Genomic DNA, 26,003 nt, shown 5'->3' on the forward strand with positions numbered 1-26,003 from the left:
TACTGACTAGATGCAATGCTAAGCTCATCTGTATATTATTATGTGCGTGGTTACTGTCTAGCATGTTATTTTAGGTGTACTTCTATGTCAGTGAGTGACGCCGGTTTCCTTTCTATATTTCAGTGTGACACAACTCACTGAAATGATGGAGCAAGAGGAAGTTCTTCTGGAACAGTTTATAAATCTGCCTCAACTAAAACAGATTATATCAGATAAAGAAGACCTAGTGAAAAATATCGAGGATCTGGCAAGTAAGAAGTGATGGGTAGGGGGTTTTAGTAGTTGTAGGAAACATTATACTTCTCTGGTTCTGACTATAACGTTATATTCCAGAGAAGAATCTTCAGATGGAGCCGATTCTGGAGTCAAAGCGACAAGCGTTACTGGATAAGGTACGTGGCGGCGGAGGGGCTGACATGGTAAGTGCCGGACTTTGTGGGTTCAGCCATGTCAGTGTCTTCTTTATTTCTTACAGTATGAACTTCTGACACAAATGAAAGCTGCTTTTGAAAAGAAGATGCAAAGACAGCATGAGCTGAGTGAGGTAATACATATATGTATATAGACTAGGGAAGATGTGGGACATATAGACTTGTTACAGCGATATGTATGTAGGATGTTGAATAACGTTGCTAATACTCTACCTCATCGCAGGTTACATTGTATCTGTTTCTCTAGTCATTTCTTTTAGGTTCCTGATAGCTTTTAGACTGTAGCAGCACATGTTCATCTACTGCTGCTTGTGATTTCAATATCTGCATAAAGTGTGCTGTATGTTATGTTCTGCGTCCACCATACATTAGAGCATAGCTGACCGTATGTGTTATTTTTTTTATTAGTGGTAAGGAACTTGTGTCATAAATTGGCCTAAATTATAGCAAAATCTATAATCTATCTAAATATCTAATCTATAGCTGACAGAAATTTGCTTACCTGGGACATCCGAACAGCGCCGCACCTCCCATGAGGCGACCTGAAGCGACCGCTTCAGGCGGCACTGTGCCGGGGCCCCAGGGGGGAGGGCGGCATTTTTGCTAACCGAAGCAGTCTCGGCAGCCCGGCACGGGAAGTGAGCGGTGGATTGGGGCGCTCCTGTGGACACAGCGCTGCTCCAGCGGCCGCCCCTCACGCTTAGCAGAGAGCAGGTCCTCTCCCTGCCTGCTCTCTGCCTGCTAATGACGCTCGCTCCGCTCTGCCCCACCCCCTCCGCTCTGCTTTCTGACGTCCGCCTCAGGCGGCACAAACCCTAGGTTCACCCCTGCATCCGAATATGCACCAAATTGAGATGTACAACTCTTAAAGGGGTTTTCCAGCCACAGATCAAATTTTCATACTGATGAGCTGTCCACAGGATAAGTCATCAGTATGTGATCTGTTGGGGTCCAACATCTGGATCCTACGCAGATCATGTGTTGAAGCGGCGTCCTGTGATGGATGCCGCTAGTGGACGGAGAACACATGTAGCACCACTCCTATAAAAGTAATAAGAGCAGCACAGTAGCCCCATCCAATGCATAGAGCTGGTTTTAGTGAATTGCAGTGCCACTTCTATTACTTGTATAGGAGCATCACTACACATGCTACTTGTGCCTGAGAACAGATAATCTACTAGAGGCTACTAGTGCAGGACCCCAACAGATCACATATTGACAGCTGGACCCTTACAGATCCTGTGTATAGGTTATCCGTATGAAAATTAGATTTGGAGCTGGACAACCCCTTTAATATCTTCATATGTGGGCCTGATAGGGTCGTAATGGCCACTTATCCACAAAAAAGCTAAAAAAATGTGGGGGTTTAACAGCCCTAACTGGGCCCAGGGACCTGGTTTAGGAGATGGATGTTGTTCTATGATTGGCTTTTAACAAGGCCAGTTTTTCTCTTCAATAATGAAGCCTTGTTTAATGGTGGGAAATTTGTCAGTCTTTCAAATACTGAAAATAAATGGAGGTATAATGTCCTATCACATGAGTTCTCATATCCTGCTTGTTCCCCCTCACAGAGTTGCAGTCTGAGTGCTCTGCAGGCCAGGTTAAAAGTTGCTGCTCATGAAGCTGAAGAAGAGTCTGACAACATTGCTGAAAGTTTCCTGGAGGGAAAGTCAGAAATAGATGATTTTTTAACTCTGTTTATGGAGAAGAGAACAGTAAGTGCTGTGGTATTGGGTTCATGATCCTGTGCCTATACAGTATTTTGGGGATTACATAAATAACAATTTTTTTAGATTGTATGTGCGCGCCTCTTGACCCAATGACTGAAAGAACAGATTTTTTAAAAATATGTTAGACTGATCCTTAAAGGGGCTCTATCACTGGGAAAAGTCATTTTTATCTAATCACATGCTTGCATAGGCTTTAGAAAGTCTACTCCACACTTACCTATAGTATATAGATTGCCTCAGTGGTCTCTGAATAAGTCCGTTTTTATTCATATGCTGATGAGCTTCCAGCCAGCTCAGGAAGTTCCCAGCAGCCTCCTCTCTCCTATTATCTTCTATGTGTGTGCAAACAGGAAGCGAGTCATCAGCAGCAGCAGCCTCCCATAGAAAACAATAGGAGAGGTGTGCACCATCTATCGTGCACTAGTCTAATTAGCATATGAATAAAAACTGACTTATTCAGAAACCACTGAGGCAATCTACATACTATAGGTAGGTGTGAAATAGACTTTCTAAGGGCTATGCAAAGGTGTGATTAGTTAAAAATGACTTTTCCTAGTGATAGAGCCCCTTTAACCCCTTAACGCTCTGGTCAGTAATAGTACGTCCTGGCAAGTAGCACGTTCGCGCTCAGGTCAGTACTATTACTGACCAGTAATGGCGCCGGCACAGAAGCTGTGCCTGCGCCATTACACCCGGCACTCGGCTGCATTACACAGCCGAGGGCCTGGACGAGCTGCCCCAGTGAACTGCCGGTCGGAGCTCCGCTTCGATCTGCGGTATTAACCCTCCCGATGCCGCGGACGCATGTCCGCGACATCGGGAGCGTTTTCTGTGACATCACCCCCCCCCCCTGGGCACCCCCCGCGGCGAGATCGGGGGGTGCCCTGATGAATTTTATGCAGCCCGGGATCTGGATAGTGACCTCGGGCTGCTAGGACCTCTCTTACCTTGCTGTCCTGCTTGTGCTGCTGGAAGTGTGTCTATGCGTCTGCAGAGACACACTTCCTATATAGCCTGCAATACACGTGTATTGCAGGCTATAGTACTGGACCAGCAATCAGAGTATTGCTGGTTCAAGTACACTAATAGGAGAAATAAAAAATGTGAAAAAAGTGTAAAAAAATAAATAAAGTGTGTGAAATAAATAAATTAATTAATAAAGCCCCAAAATTCCCTTTTTCTATAGCAAATGAGTTATTAAAAAAAAAAACACCTAAAAAATAATAAAAACAATGCATATTTGGTATCGCCGCGTCCGTAACAACCTGTACCATAAAACTAAAACATTATTTCACCTATATGGTAAATGTCGGGGGAAAAAACGGAAAAAAAACCACCGGAAATAATGTTTTTTTGCCATCTCACCTTAAAAAATATGCTATAAAATGATCAAAAAGTCGTATGTACACCAAAATAGTACCAATGAAAAGCACAGGTTGTCTCGCAAAAAATAAGCCCTCAACCAACTCTGTCAATCGAAAAATAAAAATGTTACGCATCTCAGAAGATGGCGATGCAAAAAACATTGATTTATGTCCCCAAATGGGTTTTTGTTCGGCAAAATTACTAATGCATAAAAAAACCTATAAATGAGGTATCGCCGTAACCGTACCGACCCGCAGAATAAAGGTCACATGATAATTATGCTGTACACCATGTGGAAAAACATTTAAAAAGTAAAATGCAATACCAGAATTGATTGATTTATTTTTGTCCAGCAAAACAAGAGTTAATAAAAAATAGCCAATAAGCTATAGGCACCCAAAAATGGTGTCATTACAAAATGCATCATATCCCAGAAAAATAAAAGCACTCATATGGCCACATCAACACAAAATAAAAAAAATATAGCTTGAATAATGTGAAGACAAAAAAAACCCAAAATCGCCAAATGCGTCAGAAGGGGAATATATAAGTGGTGCGGGCGTATGTCAGGGTACAGACCAGTTTTGCAGCTTACAAGAAAAAAACAATAGAAGAGACCCCCAAAGTGACCCCCCCAATCATAGGAGCTACTGGGACATAATAGGGAATTTGGTGCTCCCAATGTCCTCCGCACCACTTACATATTACCTCTTCACCATCCGCTGTGCATTCACATCTGGGATACTAATACTCACTACACCCCCTGATAAATTCTTTGAGGGGTGCAGTTTCCAAAATGGGGTCACTTTTGGAGGTTTCCCACTATTGTGGTACTTCTAGGGCTCTGTAAATGCAACATTGTATCTAAAAACCATCCTAATGAAAATGCTGCCCGAAATCCCTAAAGGTGCTCTTTGATTTCTGAGGACACGTATTGAGTCACGTTGCACAGTAGGGCCACATATGGGATATTTCTACAAACTGCAGAATCAGAGAAATAAATATTATGGTATGTTTTGCTGTTAACCCCTTCATTGTTACGGAAAAATGTGGTTTGAAATGGAAAATGTGCATAAAAAAGTGACATTTGGAAATTTCACCTTCATTTTGCATTAATTCCTGTGGAACACCTAAAGGGTTAATAAAATTCCTATATACAATTTTGAATAGTTTGAAGACTACCGTTTCAAAAATGGGGTCATTTATGGGTGTTTTCTATTATATAGGCCCTTCAAAGTCACTTCACAACTAAATAGGTCCCTAGAATACAAAATCTTGAAATTTTCTTGAAAATCTGACAATTTGCTACTAAAGTTATAAGCCTTCTAACTTCCTAGAAAAGTAAAAAGACGTTGAAGAAACAATGCCAATATAAAGTAGACATATGGGAAATGTTAATTAGGAAGAATTTTGTGTGTTATGACTGTCTGTGTTTTCACGAGAATAACAGAAACTTTCAAAATTGATAATTTTATGAAATTTTCAGTACATTGTCCGTTTTTTAACAAACAAACGCAAAGTATAATGACCAAAATTTACCACCAACATAAAGTACAAAGTGTCACGAAAAAACAATCTTGGAATCACCTGGATAGGTAAATGCATTATGAAGCTATCCTCACATAAAGTAAAAGACGTCATATTTGAAAAACAGGGTCTGAGCCTTAAGGCCCAAAGTACCCTGCGTCCTTAAGGGGTTAAAGCAAATTTTAAAAGTGCATAATGTGTATTATTTAATACGCAATCACTTACTGAAACCCGGAACACTCCCTTAAAGGGGTTGTGCAAACGTACTGTCCTGCCTGATATGACAAACACAACTGCACACATGGAAGGATAGTTGCCATGACGGGCATCCAGCACCCACCATGTATCCAGCAGGCCCTGTTAATTTGAGTAGGACATAAGACCAGGCGTACAGTTGCATCTCCCTGATTCTATATTAAAAGGATTCTGTAGGCCTATTACCCTACCTGATCTCACTTGGTGCTATAACTGTATAGTTTAATAAGTGACCATTATAATAACATTTCCAACAAAGATGATACCTCATATCCTGACTAATGGATCTATAGGGGGTTTTAACAGATTTGGAACAAGCTATGGGATGGTAAGTCGTAAGTAAAAGTAAAAAAGACCTTAGGGTGGGTTCACACCTGCACCCGGTCTCCGCTTTGCAGGTTTCCTTCTTCTGCCCAAGAAACTGGACAGGAGACGGAAAGTGGCAGTCAGTTTTCAAACCCATTCAGTTGAATGGGTTTGCAAAGTGTCCGCCCGGGAGCGTCTTCTGTTTCTCTGCAGTGAAACCATTTTTTTTTTAACCAGACGCAAAGTTGGACACTCAGGACTTTGTGTCCGGTTATAAAAAAAACGATTACGCCACGGAGACTAGAAGACGCTCGCGGGCAGACACTGACTGCCGGGTTTCCGTCTCCTGTCCAGTTTCTCGGGCAGAAGATGGAAACCCACAAAGCAGAGACCGGGCACAGGTGTGAACTGCCCTCATTCTCCTGTCCCAAGTTCTCCATTGTCCACTGCCAGGGCTGTAGTACCAGAAGGTCCGAGTCTCACGTGACTCCTGACACCAATCAGTGGCCTCAGCAGTTCCTGGAGGGGGACGGAAACATCACTCACATACGCCACTATGTCCTTACCATCCAGTGTGGAGGCCACTGATTGGTCTTCACAGTCATGTCGGCCTCAGTGCTTCCGGTGACTTTGACTAAGCACAATAAAATATGCACATATGAAAATTTTTGTAGGATTTGGAGGAACTCCCCTGCTACATCACGGGGTGCTCCAAATCCTGAACAATCCTTTTCACTGTGACTACTAACACTTTTCTGAATTAGAAATATGCATAGAACCCCTTACTTCATAGATATCAGGATCAGAGGAGATGGCACTTTCCTGGGCAGAGTATATATTACTTTTTATTACAAGTGCTCATTTCATACACGCATGTCTTATTATGCTTAGTCACAGAGTCTACTTCTGCACACACCAATGGAAGGTCAGCTGAATTATATCCTATGACTGCACTTTTGTTTTTCTTGAATCATTCATATAGCTTAAGGATTGATTTATGCCTTTTTTACCTCAGTGCTGCCACAGTAGAAGAGCAAAAGAAGAGAAGCTGCAACAATCCATATCCCTGCACAGCCAGTACCATGCTCCACTATAGGTATAACAATACACTGCCATGTTTGTTGGATGCACATACCATCCATACCATACAGTACTGTTACTGCAGTAAATAACTACTTGGATGTTCTGAGGAAACAGATCACGGTCTAAGGCTGCTTTGTTCTAATAAATGTCACTTTGTGATATAAGCATTATTACTAGTAGCCCTTGTAGAACATGAAGGCCTTGGGGTAAGAGCACATTGCATCCAAGGTACTGAACCTAGCATATATATCCTGGGAAAAGCATATATAAACATTTATCTTAATAGTTGTCTAGGCCCCCATTCAGCAAGCAGTAGCCATAAAAGTATCCCTTTTGGCCACCAGTTGGTCAACATACTGTTTATTTCTTATCAACTGTATAGGTAAGCACTGCAGACTATACTTTCCTATAAAGGTGTCCACTTAAAAAAAAAAAATTACTGTGCAGTGTACAGTGTTTTTTTTTCAGTGGAACCCTAACAAACCATCCATCAGAAGCCTCCATCAGATGTCGCAAGCACAACATATACAGAGCTTAAAGCACATATCAAGTTTGCTTGTCTGCTTAGAACCCCTTTATTTGCAAGAGAAGTGTGATCTCTGGCAGAACCAAAGATATGCAAACAGGAAAAAAAGAAGCAGAAGTATACAATATTGTCTTGTACTAAAAAAAAATCATCTACAACATTTTTTAAAACATTTATCTGGAATCATGTGCGCAGGATAAACCAACTTTGGTTGAAAGTCAAAGCTTGACATGCACAACAGAAGAGCACTTTGTTAAATTGTAGCCAAAAAATTCCACAAAAATGTGGCCTCTCAATATACAGAGGCGTTGTATGCAAGTTTAAGGACTCCAGTATTAGACATGCCTTACACAAAGATGATAACTATGGCGGTTCTACAGTCTTTAAACCAGAATCAAGTTTTGACTTTTGACCATAGTTGCTTCGGTCTGCAGATTTTTTGCTGGTCTTTGCACACTTAGATGTGATCATTGAACCAGTAGTTCTGGACAGGCACATCAACTCAGAAACTTGGATCACAGACTCCCATACCAGGAACAAACAAGCTATTAGTTCCCTTTTGAACTCCGCACAAATAATAAAGTTATTAATAACAGACTGAGAAGAAAAGGGGGCATTTACTATGATGGCAGGTGTGTCAGGAAGAGTTCATCTTGACTATGTAGAAATAGGGAAGTTGGAGTTGTTTTGTTCAACTCCTATACATACCCACTAATTTTCGATGAACCCTGTTTCTCTATAGGTTATTTGGAAAGGTTGACTGAGAAGAAGTCGGTGGTTGGATCCCAGGAAGCACATTTTTTTGTATTTATGATGGAACGGTAGCGCCGATTGTATTCTGTTCTATTAATAGATTATCGGTAAGATCTGTTTTGTAAAATCTAACTACATTTGTTCATTTCACGTTGACCTGAGAAACTCTGTATCTGCTGTAAGGATACTTCTAATATATTTTTTACTTTCTGTTCCCCATATTGGAATGATTTCTATTAAATACTTAATTTCTGTGAATTGAGCCTTTTTATTCAGTAAATTAACAAGTGTTAATTCCCATTCTGAATGCCATTGTTGTAATGTCATGCTTCTGTACATACAGTGCCTTCCAGGACTACTCAGCTGTACATGTACATTATGATGTAAATACAGTAAGCACAAGCATTAGTAATAAACTTGTTGCTGGTTCGTTTTAATGAATTTCTGCTAAGAATTGATTTATTTGCTGCTCTTTTATTGCCTGTAAGGAGAACTACCTTTTGATATTAAGAAAAGATACTTAACCTGAATTTCTTACTTCAAGTTTAATGTGTTTGCCCAAATTTTAATGTTACCTCTTAGCCACAGTATAGGGAATAATGTATCCACAAGATGTGCTGGGATTCTGACCACTAGATTTGGGATCCTATTTCTGTCCAAATGTTTGGCCTGCTGCTTTAGTCAGTTAGGGATCTCCTATTCTTATGCTCAATGGTTGGACCCCCACCAATCAGTATGCTATACCCTAGAACTGCCAGTAAGTGAATGGACCACAGAGACCCACACCAATCAAACCTTAAAGGGATTCTATCATTAGAATCCCGTTTTAAGCTAAACCCACATCGGAATAGCCTTAAGAAAGGCTATTCTTCCCCTACTGTTAGATGTCTTCTACGCGCCGCTGTTCCTTAGATATCCTGGTTGTCATCCATATGCTAATTAGTTTTCTCGCAGCAATAGAGGCGTTCCCTGTGCTGCGAGAAACTCTTCAGCACAGCCTTCTTCTTGTTCGCTGCCTCCGCCTCCTCTTTCCTGTTTGGCCACATGAAAATGGCCAACTCTGCATGTACGTCGACCATTTTCCTGTGGCCTCTCCTCTTCAGCCACAGGAAAATGGTGATGGACATGAGCAGTCGGCGCTTTTTAAAGAAGACGTGACAGGACAAGGAAGAAGAGGCAGAGGAGGCAAACAAGAAGGTGGTGGCGCTGGATAGTTTTCTTGTAGTACTAGGGATGCCCCAGTGCTGCGAAAAAACTAATTAGCATATGGACGAAAACCGGGATATCTAAGGAACGGCGGTGCGTAGAAGACATCTAAAGGTAGGGGAAGAATAGTCTTTCCTAAGGCTAGTCCAACGTGGGTTTAGTTTAAAATGGGATTCTAATGATAGAATCCCTTTAAAGGCCTGTGTATTAGGCATCAGTGTTGAAAACAGTGGACACCTTTGCACTATATATGTGTTTTGGGGTTTTTTTTGCCTTCCTTAATGCAAAATTAACCAACTAAATTAATCTTCATTGCAAATTTCCTATCATTTTGAAGCTATGGACTATGTATAGCTTCTGCACCTAGCTGTATCTTCCCTGCAGCATTTGATGGATCTGACTTTTTCCTGGGTGTTTCAGGACTTACATCATATGCTGTCTTTGCTTTGTCAATGCCTTTATACAGTTTTAAAGGTCCAAATTAGGAAAGGGAGGAGATCATATACAATATATGTGTGTGCTAAGAGGCAGGAAAGCATCCAGATATTCAGGGAGGGCAGATCACATTATGGGAAGGGTAGAAGCATCCAAGCTATTCAGGCAGATTGCACAGACTACATTGTATCACCGTATATACAGGGAGGAAAGCACATACAAGCCTGCTTTCTTTTGTAGGATCTAATAGGGGCCATATTATTTATACTGTACACTACACAATACTATTTGCATGTACCATCTGATATAAACACACATACAAACACGAAAAATGTGTTTAAAAAAATATTTTAATTACACATTACGGAATAGACTACTTTACATACATATTTGTATTGATATAACCACAATTAGGGTAATATTGCTTGACAACATCTTTTAAATTCTCTAAAATAAAAAACAAAAAAAAAAACAATTTATGCATATAAATAACAGCAAAAAATATGCAACAGAAGATAAGAAATAGATCGTGACATTTTAATATTCATCACAAAAATAAGCAATGATGCTATAAATAAAAATAAATTAGAGATATAACATTTATTACCCCAGCAATAAAACCATTGCCTTAAAGGAGAACTCCCAAAAGAACTATCGCACTACACTTCCTGGCACGGGCAGATTAGTGATCGTAGATGTTTCATGTTCTTGTCTGAGTTGCATAATAAAGGCTGAATCAATTCTAACTGGTTGGGGCCCAATAACCCTATGATAATACTGAGTGGTCAGAATATAGAAGTTTGGTCTGTCATGGGGACACCTTTAAGCTTATCTGTTAACATCACAAGAATATGGTTTTGACACTGAAGCTTCACTTGTATAACTTTTGGGAGTTCTGCTTTAAAAGGGACTAGAGAAAGGATCAGATTGTTTTTTTCCCGAAATAGTGGCACTTTATCTTTGGGTTGTGTCCGGCTAAGCCCAACTTCACTAAAGGGTTTATCACATAATCAGCATTTACAGGCAATGTGTCTGATGGCTAGGAGTCCCACCAGTGAAACTCACATAGTCACAGGGGTCTCTTGTTCCTCATTCATCCTCCCTTTATGACCATAGTCATGAGGCATTTAAAGCGGGGAGGGGGGGGGACACTCGCTGTGTGTGTATGTATATATATAATTTTGTTTTATTTTTTTATTTCTTAGTCCAATGGTAAATTCAGTAGAAGCCATGAGAGAGAGGAGCAAGTCCTAATGTTCAGGCAATAGCCGTCTTGTGCTAATCAGCGCTTCCTCTGGCAATAATATACGCCAAATAAATATATATATATATATATATATATATATATATATATATATATATATATATATATATATATATATATATATATATGAGAATTATAACTGTCAATTTTGGAAGACCCTACTACTGCATTTGAGCAACAATACCAGACACAGCCCATAGACAGTGGATACTTTTTCTTTACTTCTTGTGGGCAGCCTCTTTTAAAGGGGCATTCTGGTAACTTTATATTAACCTCTATCTGTTTGAGGGGGTCTGACCTCTGAGCCCCTCCTGATAATACATTGTCCTGTTCGCTTCTCTGAATGGATTGAGATTCGTGACCAGCCACTCTGTTCATAGAGAAGTAGAAGTGGTTGGTTGGGCTCCCACCAATCTAGTAACTATCCCAAAGGGATAGGGCATAACTTCAGTTGACCAGAATGACCCTTTAAACAACGTTTGCCACCTTCATCTCATATTAGAGTCTGCCGTTTGGAGGACTAGTTATCCTACAATGGTTTTTCTATTGCATGTAATAGTTTTGTTCTTATACAGTAGCACTACAGTGCTTGTAAACTCAAACCAATAGGGCATTGGTCACAATAAGCAGCAAAGTCAAGAAGTGAGAACGCTTGTTTTGGTAAGAATATTCATGCAGCTTACAAAAGAAACTAATAGCAGCTTCAATAAACATTCAGAATGGCAGGAACACCTGTTACAGCCGACAGGGGATGGCAGGGGAGAAACTACACAACATTGACTCTTACCTTACTAGTAACTGCTCTAATGTGACAGTATGAACCCTACATGGAACTACCATGGAGCACTGGTATTAAAGGATCAGTGTGTATTTGGAAAACCACAGTGTCGGAAGCACTTCAGGAGAACCCTATGGCTCTTAGACCTGGCTTACATGCAAGGATTCAAGTACAAGGGACTCAGGTTATCTGCTCAAGTGGAGACTGGATATCTGCAATGTACATGTGCAGAATTCCCCTATGAAGGTAGGAGTGCATCTTGACCGCTCTGAAGAACTACATATTCATAGTAAGACCTAAGTTTTCCTACCTTTAACAGTTTGCTTTTTAAAACTGTGCTGAAATGGTTAAAATGTTAGCCACAACTATATATTGGTGGCCTAGACTTAGCATAGGTCATCATTATGATGGCAGTCGGACCCCTGGCACCCCTACAATCGCTGATATTTACAGGATGTACAGATTTAGAAGCAGATGGGTCTATGAACTCTGCAGACGCTAGCTGTCAGACCCCCACCAACCTCATATTCCTAAATATGTAGTCTTTGACCCAACAAATGATTCCTCAGTTCGGAAATAAGTAAAATGCAATGTATAGAGCTATCCTACAGCTCTAAATAGGGTTTTTTTCTCTTTGATTTGTCCCCAATACTGCATTTATATGCATTTACACCTGGGTCCACTGAATTTTCTTACATGATTTTAGCATCTACTTCAAGGACTGACTTTTTTCTTTTTGTATTCCTGGATAGTTTAGTAGTCTATCCGCTCGGTAATGTCAATAACAAAAATTATGTGTACCTAGTCCTTAACCATTTATTTATTTTTTTTGTAGATTGTGGATAGGGATCACAATGTACTTTTTTTTTTCCTCCTATCAGTGTGTCTTTTGTAGAAAGGGAGGAAATCCACGCAAACACAGGGAGAACATACAAACTCCTTGCACATGTTGTCCCTGGCGGGACTCGAGCCCAGGACCCCAGCGCTGCAAGGCTGCAGTGCTAACCACTGAGCCACCGTGTTGCCCCCAATCCTTAACCATTATTGTCAACCTAAAGATACACGTTAAAATACCACAAGGTGGGATCAATGTAGCGTAGTGATGTGATGACGTGTCACAGCACCAAAATATAGTCTGTATGTATCGTAGCAGTACAAAGCCAAATAAAGGGGCAGATTTCTGATATGTGATTATTATAATGATTTTTGGATCTAAACCTGACAACTATGTAGGTGTACACGTCTTCAGTACAGGGCACCTCTGTCAGACAAGAGCCTAATACATACACCTATTGTGACATGATTCATGCTCTGAATATAGCCCCTAAAGTACTTGAAATCATGTAAGAAACTTAAATATAATGCCTTAAGGGCAACCCAGTCCTTTGTCTGAAAAATAAATGCTCATGCTTATACCCAGAGCACACAGACACGTACACACTTCTGGTTTCTGCTGCATAGACCACCTTTGTGAACACAGTTGGTTCATTTTTTTCCCCATTATATTCTTCCCAGTCTACGTCAAACCTCTCCCAAGAAATAAATATAAACACATAATATAGTAGCAAGTGGTTATAAAGATCTCTAAGCATTGAGGAATACTGCTTCATCTGAATCAGGATCCTTCCCACTGTCCTCACTTGGCAATGAGTCCCCACCACTTGGAGACCTGCAGCTCAAGTCCTCGACTCCAGATTCCTGGTCACTGTTTGCAGACAAGTCAGGGTCAGAGCTCTTCAAATGGTCCTGGGTGAGGATGAGGGCTGAGTCGTCTTCGCCCTGGGATGGACTTCGGGAGGGAAACAACTTCAAGTTGGTGCTGTAATCTTGGGGTGTATTAGCAGGAGAGTGTTTGGTGATGCACATCTGGAAGTTATGGATTTTTGGCTGTTCGTTGAGACTCTTGTTGGTTTCGTTCGCTTCTCGGATTTCCAGTTTAGCTAATCTCTAAAGGAAATATTGTGAGACATAAAAAGGTTACACTCATTTCCTACTTTCTTTACTTAAAACTCATCTTTGCCCACACCATAGCCCATTGGTGCTCAGAGATTTCTGGCATAGATCAGCCCTAATTTCAATGACACTCTTGTAAGACCCGGTTCATATCTGCGCATGGGTTTCCGTTTGGGGATCCTCCGAGCTGAAACCTAATCCGCATAAAAAAAGTTACCTCACGGAAACCACGGACTCCATAGACTATAATGTGGAAAGAAAAGTGCTGCTTACAGGACTTTTCTCTTTGCATTTTTCACGTGGAGAGTTGAATGGAATGGCCCAAACGCAGATGTGAACCGGGCCTAAGAATTGCATTGGAGAAGGTCCACAACTCACCAAGTGACACCAAAGAGTTAGAGCACTCCATAAAAAACTATGGACTCTTTCACTATCATGTCTCTATGAGTCTTTAGTAAAATAAGTTTCTTACATTAAAAGATTTATCTGGATTCATTGAAATCTAAGCTTAAACATCTAAAATGTATAAGAAATGACCTATGGCAGGTACCTATAAGTGGGACATGTCAGTGAAGGGCGGAGATACCTTTTCCATGAACTCCATTTCCTCTTCGAGCTGCTGGGTCTCTTCTTTCACGGCCTGAAGAAAATCAGTCACTGACTGTCGAGGATGCATTCCTTTCTCAAAACGGTTGTAAAGGCCCCTCCAAAACCTTCAAAAACAAGATCCAAGCATTAATATGTGCACAGCTACAAGAGTTTCAGGATTTGTAATTCCCTTAAAGGGATTCTACCACTAAAGCAACATTTTATCTAATTACCACGTCGGAATAGCTTTAAGCAAGGCTATTCGTCTATTACCTTTAGACGTGGTCTCCACGGCGCCGTTCCTTAGAAATACCGGTTTTAACCGGTATGCAAATTAGTTCTCCGCAGCAATGAGGGCGGGCCCCAGCGCTCAAACGGCAATGGGAGCGTCCCCACTGCTGCCTGAGAGCTCACTCCAGCGCCGCCTCCATCTTCAGCTGCAACCCCGCCTCTTCTGTTGGTCTAGCTTCTGACGCCTGCGCAATAAGCTCCTGTATAGAATTACAAGAGCAAGAGCAGCCTCCCAAAAATGGCCCTTTAAAGGGAACCTTTATGTAGTTTACTCTGTGGGTAGCATGTTATAGAGCAGGAGGAGCTGAGTGGATTGATATATAGGTTTGATAGAAAATGATTTAGTATAACCCATCATATTTCCATGTATACCTCTGCTCATTCTGGGCTTAGGCATCCCATAAGTGGTTCTACTCAGTGACTGACAGCAATCCCTATAGGACTGCTTAAAGAGATGTTATTTATTATTATTTTATTTTGCTTACTTGTATAAGGCCAACATATTCCGCAGCACTTTACAGACATTGGCAATAGGACTGGGCAATGAATTGAACAATAGATGAAACCGACAGTTTTATGTTTGTTTAATGACAGTAACCTTTATTACAAAATTGTCTGATCCCTGTATAAGCAATGCTACCTCCGATGCCGCCCCTGCTACCTCTTGTGTCACCCCCTCTACCTCATAGATTGTAAGCTCTTGCGAGCAGGGCCCCCAGTCCTATTGTGTGAAATGACAATTTTTTTGTAATGTATCTTTTTGTCTGTACTTGAACCCTACAAATTGTACAGCGCTGCTGAATATGTTGGCACTATATAAATAAATTTTTTTTTAATTATTATTATTATTATATTAAACTGATTAAACTGACAATCAATCCAGATAACTGATTTTATGCACGTCAGTCATTTTGGTTCTGTTATTACAGTATTCATGAACTTTTATCTGCAGTTTTGTTTGGACCAAAGGTGTCTAAACTGGAACTGTCATTATACTCTGGGTCTAGTCAGATACTCCATAGTTTATACGAAGACTAGGATATCAAGGGATAACCTCTATAAAATGCTGCCTTGATAAAGACCTAGAGGCCAAAGCACTAGACTACTTATTCTTTTGCAAGATACTACAATAAAAGTTTAATTTTAGAGAAGAAATTCTGGTGCTTTATTTTAGGGCAGACTTCAAAGACTACAGATTTTAGGTGGACATTGTCCCCAGAAGCGCAGATGAAGAATTTGGTGCTTTGAATTTTTCCATTGAAATACAATCTGTGTCAGACTCTCCGGCATGGGGGACTTTTCTCTCTGCCAGGTTCGGTTTTGAAACAGTGGAACCTGACGATGACCTGGTGGAACCTGACGGTGACCTGGTGGACCCCATTATAGTCAAAGAGGACCGGAGGTATCCGTGTGTTACCGCTGAAATAGTGGTCCGGCTCTCCGTCGTTCGGGTCCCCTGACATACCTGAACGATGGAGATCTCAATGCTAGAGTGAACCCAGCATTACTTTGCACTCAAGATGCATTCCATACATCCTTCATTAGGTTTCTATATCTGCTGTCTTATTGAATGCAAAGAAACCCCATTATAACCTCCTACCTGAAACTGCTCGGAGTGGTGTTTGGTCTCAGAGTTCCTTGTGTCTGGCTGTGATCTGGTCTATACAATGGGTTCATGTAGTCCAACCTTTGCTTCCACAAATAAGACCAAAGTGAGTAGGTTCTCTCCTGAATTCTATAAGATAACAATTGATAATAGTTATAGTTGTGTATTATCTTTTATGTAAAATTATAACTGTTTTCTTAATTTACCATATGCTGCTGCATTTCTTTAGTATAGCACATCATTCCACTGCAAAAATGTTGCCTGCTCATAACCATCACTACAGCGAAAATCTGCTTACAGCTCCTAGTTACCAAAATATGAAGTGTATATAGGAAAAGCAATGGACGACGAGGAGGCAATATTTTTACCAAAATGTGGTTCAGAGTAATATATGAAAGTGAAACAGTCGTATCTAGTACACTGTGAAACACTGAAGCCATTCATGTACGCTGCTTGTAATAATAGGTGCACTGTACTGACAAAAAGGAAGAGGATAAGCAGAATGAAAGGATTATTTCACAGAAATCACACACACCATGGACTCAAACAGAAGAGAGACATTCACAGCATAAAGTCACAAAATGGCAAAATATGGGGAACTCCACCACTTCTTCCTTCTTTTATACATAAGGCCTCACACTGATCTCTGTATGAAGAGAACTCGCAGTCCATTTCTCTATATCAGTTACACACACTATATGCACAAGTAGATCAAACATACAAGCTCCTTGCAGATGTTGCCCTGGTTGGATCTGAATCCAGATTTCAACTTACTTTCATCTACCACACACCCAAATCTGACTTGTACGGCTTGGTCAGAATTGAGGATATGCCATTACTTTACAATTGGTAAGGTTCCAACCTTCCCCTTTCATTGTCCCCATATGGTGCTGCTCCTGGCCACCTAGCTATGTAGTGAATTACGACTGTCCTTTTCACTGTGCCAGGATGCCACTCATCGGGGGAAATAATATACGCAGCTTTACTTAAATCTTCAGGTGGAGGGTCCCAGATGATGGACTCAAATCCGTTGATCATGAAGTCATGGCACATCTTACAATCACTGTATGAGATCGCAAAATCCCTTTCATTTTCTCTGTGGTGTCATGACATGGGATTAGACTAGCTGCTGCCAGATTTGCCAACAGTCAATCCCCCCGCTGCATGTTCTAAAAGTGGGACACCCAGTCATCAGTATATCATTGGAGGGAGACCCTTGCAATTCTAGAATAATTTACTGTATTTCTATAGAGTGTTTGGCTCTTACCTCAGTTCTTTCCTCTCCCTCTCGCAGTTGCACAGGAAGTTTCCATACTGGCAGGAGTATATGTGGTGTTGTATGTGCACCAAGAATCTCTCATTAAACTCAAATGCACATGGAAACTGTTCCATCAGCTGCCAGATACATTCCAGAAACTGGTCGATCACTGGGGATACTTCCTTAGGATCTCCTTCTAAATTTCCGTACCTAACATACATTTATTGAAAAATTAAACACCAGCACCTCCAATAAGCCCAGGTCTTTACATCATTTAGTAGGTAATGCTCCACTGATTCCGGTAGAATTGGAATTTTATTTCTCTACCCACCACCATTCCTGAGAAATCAATGCAGTTAGTTTTGGTGCCTGATGCGCTATTTAGTCTCTATACTGTCAGGAGGGTGGTGTCAAGCAGGAGCAGACAAGGGGGGGGGGGGTGAGTCTGAGCTCTAACACTGGCTGCCTCTGATTGGAGATATGAATCAAGCCCACTGCCTGACACCACCCTTCTGTTATTATAGAGTTCAAGAGCAGATCAGGCACCAAAACTGACTGCTCTTGTTACTCAGGAACAGTGGAGGCTAGTTAGAAAATTCCAACTGTGCTGGAATCATTGGACCGGTGTCTATTCACAAATGCTAAGAATTTGAATTATTGGAGGTCGTGAAAGGTCATCTTTAAAGGCAGTTTACAGGATATTTAACAAGTATATATACAGTAAGTATAAAAAATACTACAATTTGTAAGTAAGTAACTTTCCTCTATGGAAATACCTCCTGCAGTGTACCCAATATGTGTTGCAAATTGTGCATAATACGTTTCATTACAGACTTCTAGAAATTCCACTCTGAAGACTGATATAGTGTATGCTGTGATTTGTAGTCCTGTGTAAAAAATCAGTATACCTCTGGGTGAATTATCCTTAGTAGAGATGAGCGAACAGTGTTCTATCGAACTCATGTTCGATTGGATATTAGGCTGTTCGGCATGTTCGAATCGAATCGAACACCGCGTGGTAAAGTGCGCCATTACTCGATTCCCCTCCCACCTTCCCTGGCGCCTTTTTTGCTCCAATAACAGCGCAGGGTAGGTGGGACAGGAACTACGACACCGGTGACGTTGAGAAAAGTAGGCAAAACCCATTGGCTGCCGAAAACATGTGACCTCTAATTTAAAAGAACAGCGCCGCCCAGGTTCGCGTCATTCTGAGCTTGCAATTCACCGAGGACGGAGGTTTCCGTCCAGCTAGCTAGGGCTTAGATTCTGGGTAGGCAGGGACAGGCTAGGATAGGAAGGAGAAGACAACCAACAGCTCTTATAAGAGCTAAATTCCAGGGAGAAGCTTGTCAGTGTAACGTGGCACTGACGGGCTCAATCGCCGCAACCCAGCTTTCCCAGGATCCTGAATGGAATACACTGTCAGTGTATTCCCGTATACCCGATATATACCCCGATACCCGTTCCAACGGTGTGCCCCCCCACCTTCACCCCAGAAATACCCTGCAAGTCCCCTAGCAATAGAATTGGGGCTATATACACCCACAATTTTTACTACTGGTATACAGTGCCATTGTCTGACTGGGAATTCAAAGAATATATTGGGGTTATAAATACCCTCATTTCTTGCTACTGCCATATAGTGCCAGTTTCTGACTGGTAATTCAAAGAATATATTGGGGTTACGTGCACCCACAATTTTTACTACTGGTATACAGTGCCATTGTCTGACTGGGAATTCAAAGAATATATTGGGGTTATAAATACCCTCATTTCTTGCTACTGCCATATAGTGCCAGTTTCTGACTGGTAATTCAAAGAATATATTGTGGTTACGTGCACCCACAATTTTTACTACTGGTATACAGTGCCATTGTCTGACTGGGAATTCAAAGAATATATTGGGAATACAAATACCCTCATTTCTTGCTACTGCCATATAGTGCCAGTGTCTGACTGGGAATTCAAAGAATATATTGGGGTTACGTGCACCCACAATTTTTACTACTGGTATACAGTGCCATTGTCTGACTGGGAATTCAAAGAATATATTGGGAATACAAATACCCTCATTTCTTGCTACTGCCATATAGTGCCAGTTTCTGACTGGTAATTCAAAGAATATATTGGGGTTACGTGCACCCACAATTTTTACTACTGGTATACAGTGCCATTGTCTGACTGGGAATTCAAAGAATATATTGGGAATACAAATACCCTCATTTCTTGCTACTGCCATATAGTGCCAGTTTCTGACTGGGAATTCAAAGAATATATTGGGGTTACGTGCACCCACAATTTTTACTACTGGTATACAGTGCCATTGTCTGACTGGGAATTCAAAGAATATATTGGGAATACAAATACCCTCATTTCTTGCTACTGCCATATAGTGCCAGTGTCTGACTGGGAATTCAAAGAATATATTGGGGTTACGTGCACCCACAATTTTTACTACTGGTATACAGTGCCATTGTCTGACTGGGAATTCAAAGAATATATTGGGGTTATAAATACCCTCATTTCTTGCTACTGCCATATAGTGCCAGTTTCTGACTGGTAATTCAAAGAATATATTGGGGTTACGTGCACCCACAATTTTTACTACTGGTATACAGTGCCATTGTCTGACTGGGAATTCAAAGAATATATTGGGAATACAAATACCCTCATTTCTTGCTACTGCCATATAGTGCCAGTGTCTGACTGGGAATTCAAAGAATATATTGGGGTTACGTGCACCCACAATTTTTACTACTGGTATACAGTGCCATTGTCTGACTGGGAATTCAAAGAATATATTGGGAATACAAATACCCTCATTTCTTGCTACTGCCATATAGTGCCAGTGTCTGACTGGGAATTCAAAGAATATATTGGGGTTACGTGCACCCACAATTTTTACTACTGGTATACAGTGCCATTGTCTGACTGGGAATTCAAAGAATATATTGGGGTTATAAATACCCTCATTTCTTGCTACTGCCATATAGTGCCAGTTTCTGACTGGTAATTCAAAGAATATATTGTGGTTACGTGCACCCACAATTTTTACTACTGGTATACAGTGCCATTGTCTGACTGGGAATTCAAAGAATATATTGGGAATACAAATACCCTCATTTCTTGCTACTGCCATATAGTGCCAGTGTCTGACTGGGAATTCAAAGAATATATTGGGATTACGTGCACCCACAATTTTTACTACTGGTATACAGTGCCATTGTCTGACTGGGAATTCAAAGAATATATTGGGAATACAAATACCCTCATTTCTTGCTACTGCCATATAGTGCCAGTTTCTGACTGGTAATTCAAAGAATATATTGTGGTTACGTGCACCCACAATTTTTACTACTGGTATACAGTGCCATTGTCTGACTGGGAATTCAAAGAATATATTGGGAATACAAATACCCTCATTTCTTGCTACTGCCATATAGTGCCAGTGTCTGACTGGGAATTCAAAGAATATATTGGGGTTACGTGCACCCACAATTTTTACTACTGGTATACAGTGCCATTGTCTGACTGGGAATTCAAAGAATATATTGGGAATACAAATACCCTCATTTCTTGCTACTGCCATATAGTGCCAGTGTCTGACTGGGAATTCAAAGAATATATTGGGGTTACGTGCACCCACAATTTTTACTACTGGTATACAGTGCCATTGTCTGACTGGGAATTCAAAGAATATATTGGGGTTATAAATACCCTCATTTCTTGCTACTGCCATATAGTGCCAGTTTCTGACTGGTAATTCAAAGAATATATTGGGGTTACGTGCACCCACAATTTTTACTACTGGTATACAGTGCCATTGTCTGACTGGGAATTCAAAGAATATATTGGGAATACAAATACCCTCATTTCTTGCTACTGCCATATAGTGCCAGTTTCTGACTGGTAATTCAAAGAATATATTGGGGTTACGTGCACCCACAATTTTTACTACTGGTATACAGTGCCATTGTCTGACTGGGAATTCAAAGAATATATTGGGAATACAAATACCCTCATTTCTTGCTACTGCCATATAGTGCCAGTTTCTGACTGGTAATTCAAAGAATATATTGTGGTTACGTGCACCCACAATTTTTACTACTGGTATACAGTGCCATTGTCTGACTGGGAATTCAAAGAATATATTGGGAATACAAATACCCTCATTTCTTGCTACTGCCATATAGTGCCAGTTTCTGACTGGTAATTCAAAGAATATATTGTGGTTACGTGCACCCACAATTTTTACTACTGGTATACAGTGCCATTGTCTGACTGGGAATTCAAAGAATATATTGGGAATACAAATACCCTCATTTCTTGCTACTGCCATATAGTGCCAGTTTCTGACTGGTAATTCAAAGAATATATTGTGGTTACGTGCACCCACAATTTTTACTACTGGTATACAGTGCCATTGTCTGACTGGGAATTCAAAGAATATATTGGGAATACAAATACCCTCATTTCTTGCTACTGCCATATAGTGCCAGTGTCTGACTGGGAATTCAAAGAATATATTGGGGTTACGTGCACCCACAATTTTTACTACTGGTATACAGTGCCATTGTCTGACTGGGAATTCAAAGAATATATTGGGAATACAAATACCCTCATTTCTTGCTACTGCCATATAGTGCCAGTGTCTGACTGGGAATTCAAAGAATATATTGGGGTTACGTGCACCCACAATTTTTACTACTGGTATACAGTGCCAATTTCTAACTAGGAATTCAAAATGCGCAAGGCTCCCGGAAAGGGACGTGGACGAGGCCGTGGGCGAGGTCGGGGGAATGGTTCTGGGGAGCAAGGTAGCAGTGAAGCCACAGGGCGTCCCGTGCCTACTCCTGTGGGGCAGCAAGCATTGCGCCACTCCACAGTGCCAGGGTTGCTTGCCACATTAACTAAACTGCAGGGTACAAACCTTAGTAGGCCCGAGAACCAGGAACAGGTCTTGCAATGGCTGTCAGAGAACGCTTACAGCACATTGTCCAGCAGCCAGTCAGACTCTGCCTCCTCTCCTCCTATTACCCAACAGTCTTGTCTTCCTTCCTCCCAAAATTCCGAAGCTTTACAGAACAATAACCCAAACTGTCCCTGCTCCCCAGAGCTGTTCTCCGCTCCTTTCATTGTCCCTCAACCTGCCTCTCCACGTCACGATTCCACGAACCTAACAGAGGAGCATCTGTGTCCAGATGCTCAAACACTAGAGTCTCCTCCATCTCCGTTCGATTTGGTGGTGGATGACCAGCAACCCACCCTCATCGACGATGATGTGACGCAGTTGCCGTCAGGGCATCCAGTTGACCGGCGCATTGTGCGGGAGGAGGAGATGAGACAGGAGTTGGAAGAGGAAGTGGTGGATGATGAGGACACTGACCCGACCTGGACAGGGGGGATGTCAAGCGGGGAAAGTAGTGTGGATGTTGAGGCAGGTGCAGCACCAAAAAGGGTAGCTAGAGGCAGAGGCAGAGGTCAGCAGCTTAGGCGAAGCCAGGCCACACCCGGAATCTCCCAAGATGTTCCAGTTCGTACCCAGCCCCGAAAAACTCCCACCTCGAGGGCACGTTTCTCGAAGGTGTGGAGTTTTTTCAAGGAATGCGCCGAGGACAGATATAGTGTTGTCTGCACAATTTGCCTCTCGAAATTGATTAGGGGCTCTGAGAAGAGCAACCTGTCCACCACTTCAATGCGCCGTCATTTGGAATCCAAGCACTGGAATCAGTGGCAGGCAGCAACGGCAGGACAAAGGCCGCCTGCCGTTCACGCCACTGCCACTGCCTCTGCCTCTGCCTCTGCCACTGCCACTGCTGACTGTGCTGGCGATGCACTCCAGAGGACGAGCCAGGACACCACTTCATCTGCCTCCGCCACTTTGTTGACTTCTACCTCATCCTCCCCTGGTCCTGTCTTATCTCCTTCTCCTGCACCATCAAAGGCACCATCAGGCGTTTCTTTACAACAACCCACCATCTCTCAGACATTGGAGCGGCGGCAGAAATACACTGCTAACCACCCACACGCGCAAGCCTTGAACGCCAACATCGCTAAACTGCTGGCCCAGGAGATGTTGGCGTTCCGGCTTGTTGAAACTCCCGCCTTCCTGGACCTGATGGCAACTGCGGCACCTCGCTATGCCGTCCCTAGCCGTCACTACTTCTCCCGGTGTGCCGTCCCCGCCTTGCACCAGCACGTGTCACTCAACATCAGGCGGGCCCTTAGTTCCGCGCTTTGCACAAAGGTCCACTTGACCACCGACGCGTGGACAAGTGCATGCGGACAGGGACGCTACATTTCACTGACGGCACACTGGGTGAATGTAGTTGAGGCTGGGACTGCTTCCCAAACTGGCCCGGTGTACCTCGTCTCCCCGCCTAACATTCCTGGCAGGGACACGAGAAGAACACCCCCCTCCTCCTCCTCCTCTACCGCCTCCTCCTCCGCCACCGCCTCCTCCTCCGCCGCCTCCTCCTCCGCTGTTAGATTGACCCCAGCTACGAGTTGGAAACGTTGCAGCACTGGCGTTGGTAGACGTCAGCAGGCTGTGCTGAAGCTGATCAGCTTGGGGGACAGACAGCACACTGCCTCCGAGGTGAGGGATGCCCTCCTCGATGAGACGGCAATATGGTTTGAGCCGCTGCACCTGGGCCCAGGCATGGTCGTTTGTGATAACGGCCGGAACCTGGTAGCAGCTCTGGAGCTTGCCGGACTCCAACATGTTCCATGCCTGGCCCACGTCTTCAACCTAGTGGTGCAACGTTTCCTAAAGAGCTACCCCAATGTTCCAGAGCTACTGGTGAAAGTGCGGCGCATGTGCGCCCACTTTCGCAAGTCGACAGTAGCCGCTGCTAGCTTAAAATCTCTCCAGCAATGCCTGCATGTGCCACAACACCGGCTTTTGTGCGACGTCCCCACACGCTGGAACTCAACGTTTCAGATGTTGAATAGAGTGGTTGAGCAGCAGAGACCTTTGATGGAATACCAGCTACAAAACCCTAGGGTGCCACAAAGTCAGCTGCCTCAGTTTCACATCCATGAGTGGCCATGGATGAGAGACCTTTGTGACATCCTACGGGTCTTTGAGGAGTCCACAAGGAGGGTGAGCTCTGAGGATGCGATGGTGAGCCTTACAATCCCGCTCTTGTGTGTTCTGAGAGAATCCCTGATTGACATCAGGGATAACTCAGATCACACAGAGGAGTTAGGGATAGCATCCGATCCGTCACAGCTGGAGAGTAGGTCCACACATCTGTCCGCTTCACTGCGTTTAATGGAGGAGGAGGAGGAGGAGGAGGAGGAGGAAGAAGAGTTGTCCGATGATGTGATGGTGATACAGGAGGCTTCCGGGCAACTTCGAATCGTCCCATTGTTGCAGCGCGGATGGGTAGACATGGAGGATGAGGAGGAAATGGAGATTGAACTTTCCGGTGGGGCCAGAGGAGTCATGCCAACTAACACTGTGGCAGACATGGCTGAGTTCATGTTGGGGTGCTTTACAACCGACAAGCGTATTGTCAAAATCATGGAGGACAACCAGTACTGGATCTTTGCTATCCTTGACCCCCGGTATAAAAACAACATCTCGTCTTTTATTCCGGTAGAGGGGAGGGCCAATCGCATCAATGCTTGCCACAGGCAATTGGTGCAGAATATGATGGAGATGTTTCCAGCATGTGACGTTGGCGGCAGGGAGGGCAGTTCCTCCAGTAGGCAACCAAGTTCTCACCGGTCCACACAAACGAGGGGCACACTGTCTAAGGTCTGGGACACCTTGATGGCACCCCCTCGCCAAAGTGCCGCCACGGAGGGTCCTAGTGTCACCAGGCGTGAGAAGTATAGGCGCATGTTGCGGGAATACCTTTCCGACCACAGCCCTGTCCTCTCCGACCCCTCTGCGCCCTACACGTATTGGGTGTCGAAGTTGGACCTGTGGCTTGAACTTGCCCTATATGCCTTGGAGGTGCTGTCCTGTCCTGCCGCCAGCGTCCTATCTGAGAGGGTGTTCAGTGCAGCCGGTGGCATCATCACTGACAAGCGCACCCGTCTGTCAGCTGAGAGTGCCGACCGGCTCACTTTGATAAAAATGAACCACCACTGGGTAGAGCCGTCATTTTTGTGCCCACCTGTGTAAAGCACCCCAACATGAAACTCCATGTCTGTACTCAACCTCTCCAATTCCTCCGCATCCTCATACTCATCCACCATAAGCGTTGCACAATTCTGCTAATACTAGGCTCCCTCCACCCTGATTTCCCCCAACTCTGCTGGTTAGAGGCTCCCTCCACCCTGATTTCCACCAACTCTGCTGGTTAGAGGCTCCCTCCACCATGAATTTGCCCAAACTGGGCTGTTTAGAGGCTCCCTCCACCATGAATTGGTCCAAACTGGGGTTTTTAGAGGCTCCCTCCACCATGAATTGGTCCAAACTGGGCTGTTTAGCGGCTCCCTCCACCATTAATTGGTCCAAACTTGGCTGTTTAGAGGCTCCCTCCACCATTAATTGGTCCAAACTGGGCTGGTTAGAGGCTCCCTCCACCATGAATTGGTCCAAACTGGGCTGTTTAGCGGCTCCCTCCACCATTAATTGGTCCAAACTTGGCTGTTTAGAGGCTCCCTCCACCATTAATTGGTCCAAACTGGGC

At 42.9% G+C, this 26,003-nt stretch overlaps 2 protein-coding genes across 3 annotated transcripts in view; one reads left to right on the top strand and one right to left on the bottom strand.

Annotated features, from left to right (window-relative positions):
• The window catches only part of VPS37A (VPS37A subunit of ESCRT-I), a 29,626-nt gene extending 21,209 nt beyond the window's left edge, over positions 1–8,417 (top strand). Inside the window, exons 7-12 of the mRNA XM_075258786.1 lie at positions 124–251; positions 334–392; positions 476–544; positions 2,003–2,146; positions 6,630–6,710; positions 7,966–8,417. Coding sequence (XP_075114887.1) covers positions 124–251; positions 334–392; positions 476–544; positions 2,003–2,146; positions 6,630–6,710 — 481 coding nt within the window. The 3' untranslated portion in view covers positions 7,966–8,417. The remainder of the gene's footprint in view (positions 1–123; positions 252–333; positions 393–475; positions 545–2,002; positions 2,147–6,629; positions 6,711–7,965) is intronic.
• A 4,338-nt stretch (positions 8,418–12,755) lies between these two features.
• Positions 12,756–26,003, bottom strand: part of MTMR7 (myotubularin related protein 7) — a 51,119-nt gene continuing 37,871 nt past the window's right edge. The window contains exons 11-14 of one of the 2 annotated variants that reach the window (XM_075258765.1): positions 17,365–17,565; positions 16,092–16,226; positions 14,199–14,325; positions 12,756–13,606 (exon numbers count right to left, since the gene is read on the bottom strand). In XM_075258765.1, the coding sequence (XP_075114866.1) occupies positions 13,244–13,606; positions 14,199–14,325; positions 16,092–16,226; positions 17,365–17,565 (826 nt within the window). In that variant the 3' untranslated portion in view covers positions 12,756–13,243. The remainder of the gene's footprint in view (positions 13,607–14,198; positions 14,326–16,091; positions 16,227–17,364; positions 17,566–26,003) is intronic. The other variant, XM_075258766.1, reaches the window with a different exon arrangement.

Source organism: Leptodactylus fuscus, chromosome 1 (genome assembly GCF_031893055.1).
Source record: "Leptodactylus fuscus isolate aLepFus1 chromosome 1, aLepFus1.hap2, whole genome shotgun sequence".
Taxonomy (NCBI): domain Eukaryota; kingdom Metazoa; phylum Chordata; class Amphibia; order Anura; family Leptodactylidae; genus Leptodactylus; species Leptodactylus fuscus.